The sequence below is a fragment of the Nyctereutes procyonoides genome, unplaced genomic scaffold (assembly GCF_905146905.1).
Source record: "Nyctereutes procyonoides isolate TBG_1078 unplaced genomic scaffold, NYPRO_anot_genome, whole genome shotgun sequence".
Classification (NCBI taxonomy): domain Eukaryota; kingdom Metazoa; phylum Chordata; class Mammalia; order Carnivora; family Canidae; genus Nyctereutes; species Nyctereutes procyonoides.
Genome location: NW_026575047.1, coordinates 33,599,950 through 33,614,974, shown reverse-complemented (window position 1 = coordinate 33,614,974; position 15,025 = coordinate 33,599,950). Strand labels below are relative to the sequence as shown.

The following is a 15,025-nucleotide window of genomic DNA, read 5'->3' as shown; positions in this document are numbered from 1 at the left end:
CGCCCTCCGCCCAGACGTTATGGCCCGACGCCGGCCTGGGAGGAAGAAGGGATCTCTCCCAGACCAGAAATAAGCAGCTGAATGTCGCCTGCATGTTTAAGTCCTTTCAGTCTCGCACTGAGCCCGTAGAGGGCAGTGTGCCAGCGACCCGTCCAGCGCGGGCAGAGCGGGGGGCTGGAGCCGGCAGCCTGCAGCGCCCTGATAACGCCTGCCGCGCCCGCGCTTCGGCGCCCCGTGAGCTGCCAGGGCCCAGGCAGGTCCGACGCCTTGGCTGGACCCTCCCTGCCGGGCCAGCCACCCCACGGGCCTGACGCGGGCTCCCAACACCCTCGCGACACGCGAGCCGGGTCCAGCCTTCGAGGTCCGCGGGCTTCGCACCTGCAGACACGCGGGCCGCTGCCCACTCTCGGGAGGCCGGGACACGAGGCCGCCCGCACCTGAGGGGCGCCACTGGCCACCTGCGCCGGACGTCACTGCCTCCCCGCGGGCGCTTCAGGGGCCCCCGGGGCTGCGCGGGAGGGAGGGCGGGCGGGGCCGGGCGGGGCCGGCGAGCAGCACCGCACTGAGCACTGAGCGCGCACTGCGCTCGCCCGCCCCAGGACGCCCCTCCGCGGCTGCGCCCCCGCCCACCCCAAGCCCTCGGGGCCGCGGTCCGCCGCCCCCGCCCCGCCCCCGCCGTGACCGCACAGAGGACGGCCACACCCCCCGGGCGCGGCCCCGCGATCGCGGACGCAGCTCCCCGGGCCCCAGCCCTCGCGGCAGGGTTCCCGCCCGCCGTCGGACCTGCGGCACCCACGCACCCGCGCGGAGGCGAGGCGGCGGCCCCTGGGCGCAGGGCGGCCCCCTCGCCGAAGCCCCCTTCCCAGCTCCCCAACATGGCCCGGGGCGGCGGCCAGAGCTGGAGCTCCGGGGAGTCAGACGGGCAGCCGGAGGAGCCGCCGGCCGAGGAGCCGGGGTGAGCCGGCGGGTCGCGCGGGCGGGGCGGGGCGGGGCGGGGCGGGGCGGGCGTCTGCGGGCGGGGCTGAGGACCCGGCGGTCGGCCGTCCGGGGGCGGGGGTCCTCGAGCGGGGAGGGTCCCGGGGTCCCGGGGTCCGGGGCGGGGCTCTCGCGTCCAGGGACCAGGTTCGGGGTCCGGGGTCGGGTGTCCGGTCGGGATCGGGGTCCGGGTCCAGGGTCGGGGATCAGGTGGGTCGGGGTCCGGTCGGACCGGGTCAGGGCGGGGTCCGGGGGTCCCGGGTCGGGACGGGTCGGGTCAGGGTCGGGTCAGGTGGTGTCGGGGGTCCCGGGTCCAGGGACCGGGTTCAGGGGGCCGGGGGGTCCGGGTCGGGATCGGGGTCTGTCGCCGGGTCGGGGAGTCCGGGGTCCGGGGTCCAGGGTCTGGGATCAGGGTGAGGTGTCGGGGGTCCCGGGTCCAGGGACCGGGTTCAGGGGCGGGGGTCCGGGGTCGGGTGTCCCGGGTCGGGGATCCGGGGTCCGGGGTCCAGGGTCGGGGATCAGGGTCAGGTGTCGGGGGTCCCGGGTCCAGGGACCGGGTTCAGGGGCGGGGGTCCGGGGTCGGGTGTCCCGGGTCGGGGATCCGGGGTCCGGGGTCCAGGGTCGGGGATCAGGGTCAGGTGTCGGGGGTCCCGGGTCCAGGGACCGGGTTCAGGGGCGGGGGTCCGGGTCGGGTGTCCCGGGTCGGGGATCGGGTCCGGGGTCCAGGGTCGGGGATCAGGGTCAGTGTCGGGGTCCCGGGTCCAGGGACGGGTTCAGGGGCGGGGGTCGGGTCGGTGTCCCGGGTCGGGGATCCGGGGTCCGGGGTCCAGGGTCTGGGATCAGGGTGAGGTGTCGGGGGTCCCGGGTCCAGGGACCGGGTTCAGGGGCGGGGGTCCGGGATCGGGTGTCCCGGGTCGGGGATCCGGGTCCGGGGTCCAGGGTCGGGGATCAGGGTCAGGTGTCGGGGGTCCCGGGTCCAGGGACCGGGTTCAGGGGCGGGGGTCCGGGGTCGGGTGTCCAAGGCCCGGCGTCCTGGTTCGGGGTCCCCCCTCCCCCTCCCCTCCCCCTCCCCCTCCCGCCGCCCGCAGGGGCGCCGCCGGAACCTCCGCGAAGGTTCTGGGCCTCTGTGGCGTCACTGTCTCCTCGCGGAACCTTCCGCCGGCGCCGAATAAAACCCGCGGCGGAGGAGCCGGAGGCCGAGTGCGGCGGTGCCCGCGGCGGCGGCGGCGGCGGCGGCGGCGGCGGCGGCGCGGGAGCCCGAGCGGGAGCGGGAGCGGGAGCGGGAGCGCGAGCGCGGGCGGGCGGCGGGTCGTCGGGGGCGCACTGACCGGCCTCGCCCGCCCCGCCCGCCCGCAGAGCCAAGATGGTGAAGGAGACGCAGTACTACGACATCCTGGGGGTGAAGCCCAGCGCGTCCCCCGAGGAGATCAAGAAGGCCTACCGGAAGCTGGCGCTCAAGTACCACCCGGACAAGAACCCGGATGAGGGCGAGAAGGTGCGGGGGTGGGGGGGGCTGGGGGCAGAGGGCGGGAGGGGGGCGGGGGTTAGGGGAGGCTGTGCGGCTGGAGTTAGCAGACTGGGGGGGTGTGGGGGCTGGGGTCAGGGTCACCGCGGGCCCTGGGACCCCTAGTGACCCCTGCGTCGTGTCTCCCCCAGTGTGCAGGCCCCACGCCCGCGCAGCGCGGGTGGGCACAGGCCGGAGGGCAGCTCCGGAGGAGGGGCAGCCCTCCCCCCACAGACGGAGGCGCGGCCGGCAGAAGTCATGCACTTGCTGTGCTGGGTGGAATTTTGTGTTCTTTCCTCCTGGATGCAGAAGCCCAGGGGACGAGCTGCTTGGACCTGGGCCAGTACCAGGGCAAGCCCGGCTCAGGCTCGATGGCGGGACCCAATTCCGTTTGTGTGCCTAGGTCTTGCTGGGTCAAGGTCGTCAGGCCCTGAATAATCCTAGTTTTGAAACAGACACACAGATCACACATGACACATCATTTTGCAGGAATATTCCACGTGTTCTGTGACAAATGACCCACAGTTGATTCTAAGGACCGAGAGCCTGGAAATACTCTAATGGGGACCTGAATGAAATGTTCCTTGCAGGGGGCAGAGCCAGCCTGAGTCGGTGACTGGCAGGACCTAAACTGAGTCTTGGGAAAGCTGCTGGCAGTCCCAGCCCTCTGTCCACTGTCTGCCACTTTCTCATGAAACTCTGGAAGTCTCAGTGGTGGTGGGGGAGGCTCCTGGAACAGGGCCAGCACTGACACCCAGGCCGCTGGGGAAGCCGCCGTCTGGCGCCCAGACCCTTGGAGACCAGGGCAGCCTGCGTTCACTCTCCACGAGGAGCCGTCTGCTGCAGGAGGGGTGGCTGCTGGCTGCCATGATGGCATATTTATATTTAGCCACATGTGCCGAGCGTGGCTGTCACAGATGTAACGTGCTCTCCTGTGAGACGTTTGTGCATTGCTCACTCGTGTTCTCATCTATATTTAGAGGGCTTACTGTAGCTTTCACAGGCCCTGGCTTTCTGCGCACTGCTAGTGATTCAGGACGTGCTAGCAGGGTCGGTGGGGCCTGTTGGTGAGGATCTCCCGTGAGGGGAGCACGTCCAGGCTTCTGGTGTGACACTCAGAAGGCCACTTGAGCCTGTTTCAGGTCACATCTCCGAGGTTCAGGGCTGTGCATGTGCACGTGGAGTGGGTCTGTGCTCTAGAACTTGGGCTTGACCTCAACAGCATTTCTGTAGGTGTTGCCCTGTGCGGACCTGTGGCTGGGGCCATGTGGTTTGTTTTCAACCTTTTAGAGCCAGGCACCAAACCCTGTCACCTAAGTGAGGCTCTTGTTGGTGAGCAGGCAGGGTTTTGTCATGTCCCCCCATCTCGTGAGGCACGAAAGCCATCAGTGTGGGGGTTCCAGTGGGCTGCCCCTCCCTGGTGGCGGCCAGGGCCTGCTGTCCGGCTTTTGTAGTGCTGGCACTAGGATGTGTGCAGGCTGGCTGAGTGAGGGGCGCTGTGCGGGAGGAGGAGCAGACCCCGTACCCAGACCGTTTGGGAGGGAAGCTGGGAGCCCAGCGGCCATGGGGCTGCAAATCAAAGGGGGCTGAGGAGACGGGGATGCAGTTCATAAAAACCTGACAGGAGACTCACTGACCCACCAGATCCCTACTTTCTGGTCCTGCTGTGTGCTGGGCACACGGTGTAGACTGCTGCTTTCTCCTGCACTTGTCATGGGGAGAACCGGCACAACTTTTTTTTTTTCCCCTCCTAAGATTGTCACTGTATTATTAATGTCTCTTCAAAAATAGATTCAGTACTTTCCTCTGTCGGGAGGCAAGTGAGCCAGCTCTGGGTGCTGGCTTTTGTTTTGTGCCCTGTTGTCCTGGGTTGCTAAGCATTGGGCAGCCTGTGCTTGCTGTCAGGTGCTCCGCAGAGTCTGTACTTACCTCCTCTACGCTGCTTTTCTGCAGGATTCTGGGGCAGGGGGTCAGGAGGCCAGTCCCCTTTGGGGGCCGTGCTGGGGGCATATTCTTGGCTGTTACCCTCATCAGCTTCAGATGAGTTTGTTTTTTTTTGGCCAATTTCACTGTAACTTTTAGTCTGAATAATAAATTTTCAAGTTAAAAATCATTAAAAAATCATAAAAGAGAGGATTACAGTACAGGAAATATGAGAATCTAGAGAACCCCCCCCCCCCCATGTACACATCCCCCAATGGCTTTTCCTGTGCCTCTCTGCAGGCAGCCTTTTACAGGTGGTTGATCCTGCATGGTCATCCTGGTAGCTTTCCTTCTCACCACCTAATATTTTATCACAAACCCTCTTCCAAGTTACAACATCATCTCAAAGTCATTTTTTCCTGGCTGAACGGTGATCTCATTAAGGTCCCCTGGCAGATGATCACAGTCTGAAAGGTGAGCTGGTGTGGATTTTCAGCTTAGAGGACAGGGTACAGGCCGGAACCCAGATTAGACTCTGGAATTCTGGTGCCTCAGAAGTGGGCCAGACCTGCTCATGCTGGTGGGAGCCCTGACCCTGGGGGAGACGCTCCTCTGATGAACCCCCAAGTGACACGGTGTTGCTTTGCTTCCTAGATGGCCAGAGTATTTGGGGAGTGTTTCTAGTGGAAATTCTCGAGAAGTGTATTTATCTGGTCTATGATGTGCACCCCTACTGTCAGCAGGAAGTCTAAGGCATAGGGAGCAGGTGCAGGTCACGGACAAGAGTCTGATTCTGATGTCCCTTGAGGACTTGTCTGTTAGGTCTTACTTATTATTGATGAATTACAGATTTCGATCTCTCTCAGGAGTCTGTAATACAAGAGAAAACCTAGCTTCTCTGTTGAATTTCCGTATTTGCTTCTTCAGAGCACTTTTTCCTGTTTTACGGAGCCAGTGGTGTTGTGGGCTATTCTCACAGACTGCAGACGGCTCTGCAGGGCCAAGACCCTTCTGCCCATATTCCTCTAGAATCGAGCCATTCACCTGACAATATCTGCCACCTGCCTTTCACATGCAAACGTTGTTCTAGGCCCTGGGACACAGCAGTGGACGAAGCTGAGCTCAAAGTAGACTCCGTGGGGCGGGGGGAGAGGGGGGTCCAACGGAAACCTCAGGGAGCGTGAGGCGGTGGGCTGGCCGCATGGCCCAGAGCGAGGCCCGGCTCGGACTCTGGTGCCACAGACCACCTTTGGGACCTGGGTCAGAGGACTGGTGGCCCACCATGGCAGCAGTGTGCTCAGCGGAGACGGGCTTGAGGAGGTGGGAGGCCGCTGGGATATTATGGCTGTGATGTAGGTGCAAGCTGGTGGCCTCCATAGGCTGGGTAGGTGGAGGGGCGAGAAGGGGTGGATTAGGGATAGTTGACTGTGTTCTAATTTTACTTTAAAACCTTCATGTACCTGGAGGAGAGGTGGGCGTGGGGCAGTGAGCACCTCACGCTGTAACCAGGGGCAGCCTCTGCTTCACCAGCCTCTCGTTATGCTTGCAGGCCTCATAGCCTGTCCCCCCGAAACACTTCAGTGTGTTTCTCCTGTGAAAACCCCATTGTACGTAACCGCAGTCCACTTAGCACGTTGGAGAAGTTGAACATCAAGGAATAAACTCACATTCTCTGGTCGTTTCAATGTCTCCTGTAGTGATTTTCCCTAGTCCTGGATCACACGCTGCACTTTGTTCTCTTTTAGTTTTGCAGAATGTCTTTCAATTTGGTGTTTCTGATACCTTTCTTACAACTGGATTCTGGTGACACACTTAGCGTGAGTGCGACATGTGGGGCATTTTGTGTGTAAGGGTGCTGGAGGTCAGCATTGGGAGGCAGTGCCAGAAGGATGTGTTGACAGATGAGAGGGACAGGAAATGAGGTGTTGGTGTTGGTGTTAACTGAGCTGGGAGACCGGGTGGGGGTGTGCACGAGGCGTCTCACGCAGGTAAACTGGGGAAGTAGTCCTTGTGTCCCTAAGGCCAGCGGCCGCACCTGGGAGCCTGGGGTAAGCCCTGGCCTGGCCTGACTGCCTCTGGCTTCCTGTCCGGGGCAGCTGAGGTAGGGAGGAGTGTCCGTTCCCCACCACCACGGCGCACGCTCTCGTGTTCATTGGCTCCTTAGCAACGCTGGCCCTCGGTCCCTGTCCATGAGGGGAGCACACGGGCTGGCCTGCTGTTCTGGGTGTTGGGGTACGGGGTACCTCCATCATTGCATTTCTCACCGTGGGTTGCTTCAATGAAACTCAAATCTTCTTTCTTTTCTCTCTCTCTCTCTAAAGTTTAAGCTTATATCCCAGGCATATGAAGTGCTTTCAGATCCAAAGAAAAGAGACATTTATGACCAGGGTGGTGAACAGGCGATTAAGGAAGGAGGCTCAGGCAGCCCCAGCTTCTCTTCGCCCATGGACATCTTTGACATGTTCTTTGGTGGTGGGGGACGGATGGCTAGAGAGAGAAGAGGTAAGTGCTTTTTAAAGGCACTAAGCAAGTTTTATAGTTTTAAAATCCTACATGTTACTGGAATCAGGGTGGACCTTCAGCTGTAAGTGGTTCCCCGTTCTGTAGTATCCAGGCTACCTGGAGCCTCCTAGCACCTGATGCACTCACCTGACACCTGCACATGCCACCTGAGAGGCAGCAGATGGGGTGGCGAGCAGAGAGGAGGAGGGGAGCTTGTCCTGTTTCTCCCTTATTGGGGTCAGGCCCTTGCACATCCTGTGGGACATCATGGCACCTCCTGCCCTGCGCCCGTGTAAGCAGTTTCTGGCTGGCACTCTGCAGTGTGTGTCATTTTCTCGGGCTGCTCAGATTTTCCAGAGAATGGAATTCAAGCCATTATGTGGGGACATCTTTGTAAGAGACCACCCGCCTGTGTCTTTGGAGCCTGAGTGTGGTTGGCAGCATCACCCCCTGGGGTGAGGTGAGGGCCTTTGTTCTGGGGTTGGTTTCCCCACCTCTTCCCTCCTGCCAGCCCGGAGCCGCCCCTCTGGCTGGAGGCAGTGGTCTCTAGTCGCCGCTTCCCCCAGGTTACCATGGACCTGGAAACTAGACAGCCAGCCAAGCTTATTAAAATCCTGGGGCCCTGGATGGATAAGGCAGTACTTGTTCTCACATTATAATCCATTCTGAGCTTCAGAAGCTTGGCCATCCAGTCTTGAACACAGGGTGCAGATAATCAGCTGATCACGAGGACAAGCCCTGGCCCCATGACCCCTGTGTCGCCGGCTCGGATAATTGACAGGGACACAGTTACAAGCCTGGGTCTTGAGGTGGACAGCTTCATACTGAGTCCAGTTGTCTTTCCAGGTTAACAGCAAATAAATGGGGACAGTGTGTCTCCACAACAGTGTGAGCCCCAGGGGCAGTTGTGGGCTGTCTGACCCTGGCCTGGAGCCCCAAGATGCAGGGTCCACAGATCAGGTGTCAGCAGAGTTCCCACTTGACCACAGATTACAGAAAGGCTCAACCGTGCAGAGCTACAGAGCATGAGGCTCAGGGAAGAGTTTCGGTTAAAAGTTCCCAGACTGGTGGTCACACCATCTTCGAGGGAAGGAAGGGCTTTCCTGGGGAGGACCCATGGCCCTGCTGGGGGCCTCCCCTCCCCACCATCGCTCTCAGGTTTGTTCTGAGGAGATGGGAAGTCTTACCGTTGACTTCTATAAATGATGGAATAACCAGCTCTTCACTACAAAGGGCATTTGTTCTCACAGCTGGGGGAGGCGGGTGGGGCTGAAGCAGCACCTCCAGTGGGAGGGGAGTGTGGGCGTGGCTCCGCAGCTAGGGCTCAGGCCTCAGGCAGGCGGGATTTTCCACTGCCCGTAGTGTCCACTGTGGTACTAACTGTGTCTCTCTCCTCCATAAGGCAAGAACGTCGTACATCAGTTGTCTGTAACTCTGGAAGATTTGTATAATGGAGTGACAAAGAAGTTGGCCCTCCAGAAAAATGTAATTTGTGAGAAATGTGAAGGTAAAAATTAATGTTTGAAGGAGTCCTATAGCTGTGATCCCTTAGATCTAGAAAGTTCTGATTGTCTTCTAATTCAGAGAAAAAGAATTGTGTATCTTTTCAAATGTAAGGGTCAAACAGATGCAAACAGGTAGCCTAAGGGCTGAATCTTAGTTTGCCCTGTATGCTTTTTCTTTGGACTGACATTTAACATGTTGATCATTATTTTGAACATTAAAACCTGAGATAGTTCACCCAACTTAGGGGCCAGATAGGAAGTGTTCCAGGTCCAGGGGCTGCAGGGTCCCCAGCGGCTGTTGGCACAAATGAGCAGATGTGCCTGGGTGCCAGTAAAACCTGATTCACAAAGCCAGGCAGCTGGCCATAGTTTACTGTCCCTGACTCAATGTAACTCCATGTAAATGTAACTAACACAGTTTTTAAAAATAGGAATTTTCAAGAAAAGTCGTGTCTGGTGATTTCAGACACACGTTGTCCTGAGTTGGTTGAGCTGGGCTGCCCCATGCCAGGTCTCTCAGCCCAGCCCCCTCGGTTACCTGTAGGCAGGGGTGGGAGACGACATCGCTTGAGAAGCTCAAGGAATGCATTTGGCTGGGCATGGCCAAAGCTACAAACATTCGAGGTCATGTGTTAACATCTGGATGTTACTGCTTGGTTAGAATCATCCAGACTCTGTGCATTGCTTTCCACGCCTATAAATAGAGCTCCAACCCCAGGGTCCCATGTCAGGGCCCAAAACCCCTGCCCTGGCGCCCAGAGGGACGGGCTGTCTGCAGAGGAGCCCGGCTCTCACTCCTGCCGCACCTCCCTCCAGGTGTTGGCGGGAAGAAGGGATCCGTGGAGAAGTGCCCTCTGTGCAAGGGCCGCGGGATGCAGATCCACATCCAGCAGATCGGGCCGGGCATGGTACAGCAGATCCAGACTGTGTGCATTGAATGCAAGGGCCAGGGCGAGCGTATCAACCCCAAGGACCGCTGTGAGAGCTGCAGCGGTGCCAAGGTGATCCGAGAGAAGAAGATTATCGAGGTACACGTCGAGAAAGGTGAGGCTACACAGCTTAGCACTCCACACCACTGGGAGTGCTTCTGGCAGCTGACTGTGGGGTGCACAGGTCAGGCCTCTGGGATGTGGGATGCAGGGCAAGACATCCGGACCGGGCCGAGTGCGCCCCAGCCCTCCGGTTCCCAGTTCCCCACCTGGCTTCACTGCCATCCCCATCACTAGCCCAGTCTGCCTGCTGCAGTCTGCTGCCTCCAGATCAAGAACAATCCATTTTGAAGGTTTTTCAGTGCCCTCAAAGGTGCTTGACCTTGATTTTGGTTAAGTGCCCTCCCGTCCTCCTCAAGCCATCCCCTTGGAGTCACGGGGCATCTTTTTCTTGACCACCTCGGCCGTTCACTGGCCGGAGAGCTCCTTCCTTTACACGTGACCCCCGACTGCCGAGATTCCCCCACGTACAGCCCTCCCCTGCTCTCCATCCTGCTAACACTGTCATTTTAAGGCCTCACTCATTGTTAGTGGTTCTCCAGGTATTTCTGGATTATTTTGTGGGCTCCTAATCTGGTGAATATGTCCTACGTGAGAGATGAGACCAAAGTACACAAATCAATACCCAAACCAACATGGGCATCCTTAGAGGACTTCTGTTTAAGCCTTCTGGTACACACCCCCAGAGCCTTGCACCATGCGTACAGCATCAGTGGGTGGTGACCACGTGTGTGCAGTGGCGGGTGTGGCAGCCACCCAAGGGGCGCTGTGTGCTGGGGGAGGCGTGGCCTCTTTCTCTTGCCGATCCAGCTATTGTTCTGGTCCCCGTGCCCATGAGGTTGGGAGGTTTGACGAGTAAAAGCCCTCAGAGGCAGAGGGCTGTGTGCCATCTTCATAGCTTTGTAGAAAGTATGGTTTTTTTAAGAGAGAGAAATGCTAATCAGCAAGGATGATGTCTCATAGGTATGAAAGATGGGCAAAAGATACTGTTTCATGGAGAAGGAGATCAGGAGCCTGAGCTGGAGCCTGGCGATGTCATAATTGTACTTGATCAGAAGGATCATAGTGTCTTTCAGAGGCGAGGCCACGACCTGATCATGAAAATGAAAATTCAGCTTTCTGAAGCCCTCTGTGGCTTCAAGAAGACGATAAAAACGCTGGACGACCGAATCCTCGTTATTACATCCAAGTCAGGTAATGTTTCAGGGGCGTGTCTGTGGCTGTCGTGCTGAAGGGCAGCTGTGTGTGACCTGGCTGGCTGCTGGCCTGGCTTCGCACTGGACAGTAGTGAGACTTCGTCTTCTCTGAGTTGAGTCATTGCTAATGACTTGAGAAGTTTCTGAATGTTTTAAATATTCTAGAAAAAAGAATTCAGTGTCAGGGGAAAGAGCCTCCCACAGGAATCCTGGCGTCCAGTGCTCTCACTGGAACCTGCCAATTTAACTCAAACTTTTAAAAATTAATTTGGTAAGACATGAGGGGTAACAGATGGTGGCAGTGCCACCTTCCCCATGTGCCCCCCAGCTCACGTGCTGTTGATTACCCTTCAGGGATATTTTAAAGTAGAATTTTCCTCAGAAGACGTTGCCTGTCAACTCAGCCTTGGCTGCTCATGCAGACCCACTCACCTGCACATGCCCACAGGGGCCAGGCGGAGCACCTGCTGGGAGGGGCCAGAGGAGGATGGCAGAAGGGGGGGTGTGGACTGAACTTGAAGCAGTCCCCAGGTAGCACGGAGATGACTCATCCGTGTCAGCACGCATCTGGGCAGTGGTGGTGGTGGTGGCTACATACCCGGGCTCCCTGACAGGGTCAGGAGCAGCTTGCTCTGAGGCATCTGAGGTTTAGGGTGGGTGGGGATGCCCACTGCCTCTCCAGGAGCGGTAGTGGCCGGTAGCTTGAGTCGATCTTGAGCTGCCTGCCTCCCTGCTGGCTTCTTTCTGTGGCTTCGTTTCCTCTGCTGCTTCTCTCTGTTCTTTCCCTCCACTTTCTTCCTTTTCTGGACATAAAATGATACGGATTCTATATCCAAGCCTTGATCAGAGTTCTTTAATTTTTTATTTGGAAACCACTTCAAACCAGAAGTTGTAATGATAAACACAGTACGTGATCTGCCTGTTAACACTTGACCTACTTTCTCATTTTGCCACGTGCGTCTACACCGACATGAGGGGACATGGCAGGGTAACACACCACTCTCATGAAAACATGAAATGCAGCCCTCACAAGGTCCCTGGTTCCTCTGCTTGCTCGATTGGGGGCCTTGGGGGCCACAGCCCCCCTGAAGCCCCGGGCAGCAGTCATGAGTGTGAGGTCCAGGCCTGCTCCTGGGACCCTAGCCCTGACCGTGGTGCTTAGAGTGCAAGCAGGCTGGCGTCTGTGCAGCTTTAGGATGGCTCATCCTCCTTGGCCACAGTTGATGGGCAGCACGGCTCTGGGTCAGTGATGGGGGGCAGAGGAGACCCCACCTCCTCATGTAGTGACAGGGAATGGCCAAGTCTTCAGAGAACCTTCCACTGGAGTAATCTCCTCCTCCTTCATTTATTGTCCTTTCCCTTCACCTTCTCATTTGGGCTTCTCATTGCTTGGCTACTGCTTCCTCCTCTATCTGCTGCCGAGAGCTGAGACTCAGGGTCGGGGGGGCAGGTACCTGGAACTGCTGGAGGGCCTCATGCGTGTATCTTCCCAGCCTCCTCTGAAGTAGAGGCAGAAGCATGAGGCGTAGGGACAGAGATGGGAGAACTTTCCAGCCCATAGGACGGCCACAGGCCCTGAGGCTGAAGGCCCCGCACCGAGTAGGACCCTGCCGCTCACGACCCAGAGAGGGTCCTCGGCACCTTTCCCTTGGCAGGCCATGGAGCAACCATGCTGGGCATCCCCTCCCCACCCTCATTCTGCATGGAGCTAGCTTCTGGAGACCCTTGTGCCCTTTCTTTTTCAGGGTGGTGGTGGGGAGACAATGTTTTTAGATGTGGGCCAGAACCCTGGAGCTCAGGGGCCTAAACCCCATGATGCCTTTAGAATGTGCATCGTGGGCAGTGCCGGAAGGCAGGCTGGACCACCTGCAGCTCCCAGGCTCCAGTGCTCTAGTCTGGTCGGCATTCAGAGCGTTACCTTGTGCTGGAGGGGCCGGCACGTTGCCTGGGGTGCTTCCCCTCGCCCCCCAGCAGGGTCTGTCACCAGGCCACTCCCGTCTTCTGCTCTATAACTGACCCTTCTCTGCGGCAGGCGAGGTGATAAAGCACGGGGACCTGAGGTGTGTGCGTAATGAAGGGATGCCCATCTACAAAGCGCCCCTGGAGAAGGGGACTCTGATCATCCAGTTTCTAGTAAGTTCCAGATGGTGGTTGTGGGCTGTGTTAGGCATGCCTCCCTGGGAGGGGCAGCCGCTACCTAGCTCCACCTCACCCTCCACAGGTCATCTTCCCTGAGAAACACTGGCTTCCACAAGACAAGCTTCCTCAGCTGGAGGCCCTGCTGCCCCCACGGCAGAAGGTCAGGGTCACAGATGACATGGACCAGGTGGAGCTGAAGGAGTTCAACCCCAGCGAGCAGAACTGGCGTCAGCACAGGGAGGCCTACGAGGAGGATGAGGATGGGCCACGTGCTGGGGTGCAGTGCCAGACAGCGTGAGGGGCCAGACAGCTGGACTAGCATGCCCTGCGCATAAAGTTGGCACAATGAAAATGGCATTGCCTAGTGGGCTCGTGTCTGGGGTGTCCTGTGTGTGTGTTCAGCCTTCTCAGTTGCTGAGTGTCTTGTTTTTTTTTTTTCTTTTGGTTGTCACTTAAGTTACAGCTTTATATTTAAATGTTTCAAGTGTAAATCACCTCTAGTCTGCATATGGAATGTTTATTTACATTTTCAGGATACTTTTGAAGCGCCAGTGGCTTTGCCATAACCACCAGGGCAGCTGTTTGTAGACCCCTAGGCTCAGCCTCCGGCATGGATGGCTTCCCTGCCCCCCTCCCGGGGCTGCTGCTGGGATGGTCCTGAATCTAAATTCTTCATGAACCTCCCCCAAGACAAAAGCACAGCTGTGGCCTGCACTTGGTCCACATAAAATGGGGGGGGGGGGCGGGAGTATGATCATCTGTCCTGGAAGCTTCCAGGCCTTGTGGGGGAGGATAACCCAGTGTTGTCTATGAAGCGCTGACCCCACACCTTGTTCTCTGTGGTTGTGATGACCTTCTGTTGGCAGCCCTTGCACTGCTCTCCCACCAAAGTGCTTACCGTAAAGACAAGGATACCCCCAAGTGCTCCATAGCCTCAGGGAAGCAATGGAAGCCGAAGGAGCAGCCTGGTCTGGGAAGGCACCCCCTCCCAGATCTGGCTCCCTTCGACAGATGGTTCCTCTGGCTACATGGCCATGGAACAAAGGGCTTCTTGCTGAGGGGACGTGGTTCTGGTGAGCACACTGCCTAGCCAATGCTGTGCACTGTGGTACGGGCTGCCTGCCCAGACGGACGGTCCTCACCGCTTTACTCCCAGCAAGTGGCCACAGCTCACGTGTAGGGTCATCATAGCCCTTAGCCATCACTGGTACCTTCCTTCCCACTGCAGTTGGGAGAAGCTGCTGGGCTACAGAAGGGGTCACTCGTCAGACCCGCCCTCTCTTGGTTCTGCAGAACCTGCAAGTTTGATGCAGACCAGGGCCACCCACAGTAGGGCTGAGGGGCCCCACAGGCCCACACTCAGGGTGAGCCAGCTCGCAGGACCAGGCTCCAGCAGGACTGTGTGAGCAGGCAGGCACCACTTGCTCAAAATAGGTAACCCCCAGTGCCTGCTGTTCAGGACAGCCCTAAAACCTACTCTTCCAACCAAGCCTGTGTGCAAACCCATTTACAAATGGGACCATAGCTCCAGGGTGTCCTATCTATACCACAACTTCCTGATTGCCGCCGCACAGCTACTGCTGACGGGGTGGCATTACCTTCAGCTCCTTCCTGGTGGCAGGAATGGGATTTGGAGGATGTTTCTTAAAACTGACTCCACCTGTATCTTTGTCACCTCAGAATTAAAATTGAGCTGGTCTGAGACGAATGGCTCTGGCTGTTGACATTTTCTTGAGGTCCAATGAGGGTGTTAAGTGCCAGCCTGCCTCATGCTGCTGGACAGGCGCTCCTACCTGGGGTGAAGGTACATGCAGACATCAGGCATAACGGGCAGCTGTAGAGAGAAGGGGTGGTGTCTGGTGGCAGCTGTGGCGCAGGCTTTATTTGGAGATGGCACAGGCTTTATCTGGGGATGACGGGCTTGGGGGACAAGTATATGACCTCACAGGCATATGGAGTCAGTAATGAAAAGCAACAAGCTTCAGAGAGTGAGCCATTTCCATGCAGACCCCGTTGAAGGGACACCAGCTTCTGGGGTATGGAGGTGGGGCTGGCACGTATGGACACCACAGGCAATACTCCCCTAAAGTCTAGGGTGCCATGTGGCAGGTGACATTCAGGGTACCAAACATACCCAAATAGCAGAACTCCAGGACATCCCCCCCGCCCCGGGCAATTACCCTGCTCCCTTCAGGCCTCCATTCAGAAGCTTCTGCAGGACGGATACCCCGAGGAGAAGCCTGCAGCCATCTCAGCTGGGAGGTTTGGGAGGTGCCTGGATCTCTGCATCTC

The 15,025-nt window shown here is 58.1% G+C and overlaps 1 protein-coding gene across 1 annotated transcript; it reads left to right on the top strand.

Annotated features, from left to right (window-relative positions):
* The first annotated feature begins 737 nt into the window (after positions 1–737).
* DNAJA4 (DnaJ heat shock protein family (Hsp40) member A4) lies at positions 738–14,939 on the top strand. The gene is made up of 8 exons (XM_055326475.1): positions 738–955; positions 2,332–2,470; positions 6,724–6,904; positions 8,307–8,411; positions 9,226–9,453; positions 10,362–10,592; positions 12,627–12,727; positions 12,816–14,939. The coding sequence occupies exons 1-8, from the start codon at positions 876–878 to the stop codon at positions 13,029–13,031; spliced, it is 1,281 nt and encodes a 426-aa protein (XP_055182450.1). The 5' UTR covers positions 738–875; the 3' UTR covers positions 13,032–14,939.
* Positions 14,940–15,025: the final 86 nt, after the last annotated feature.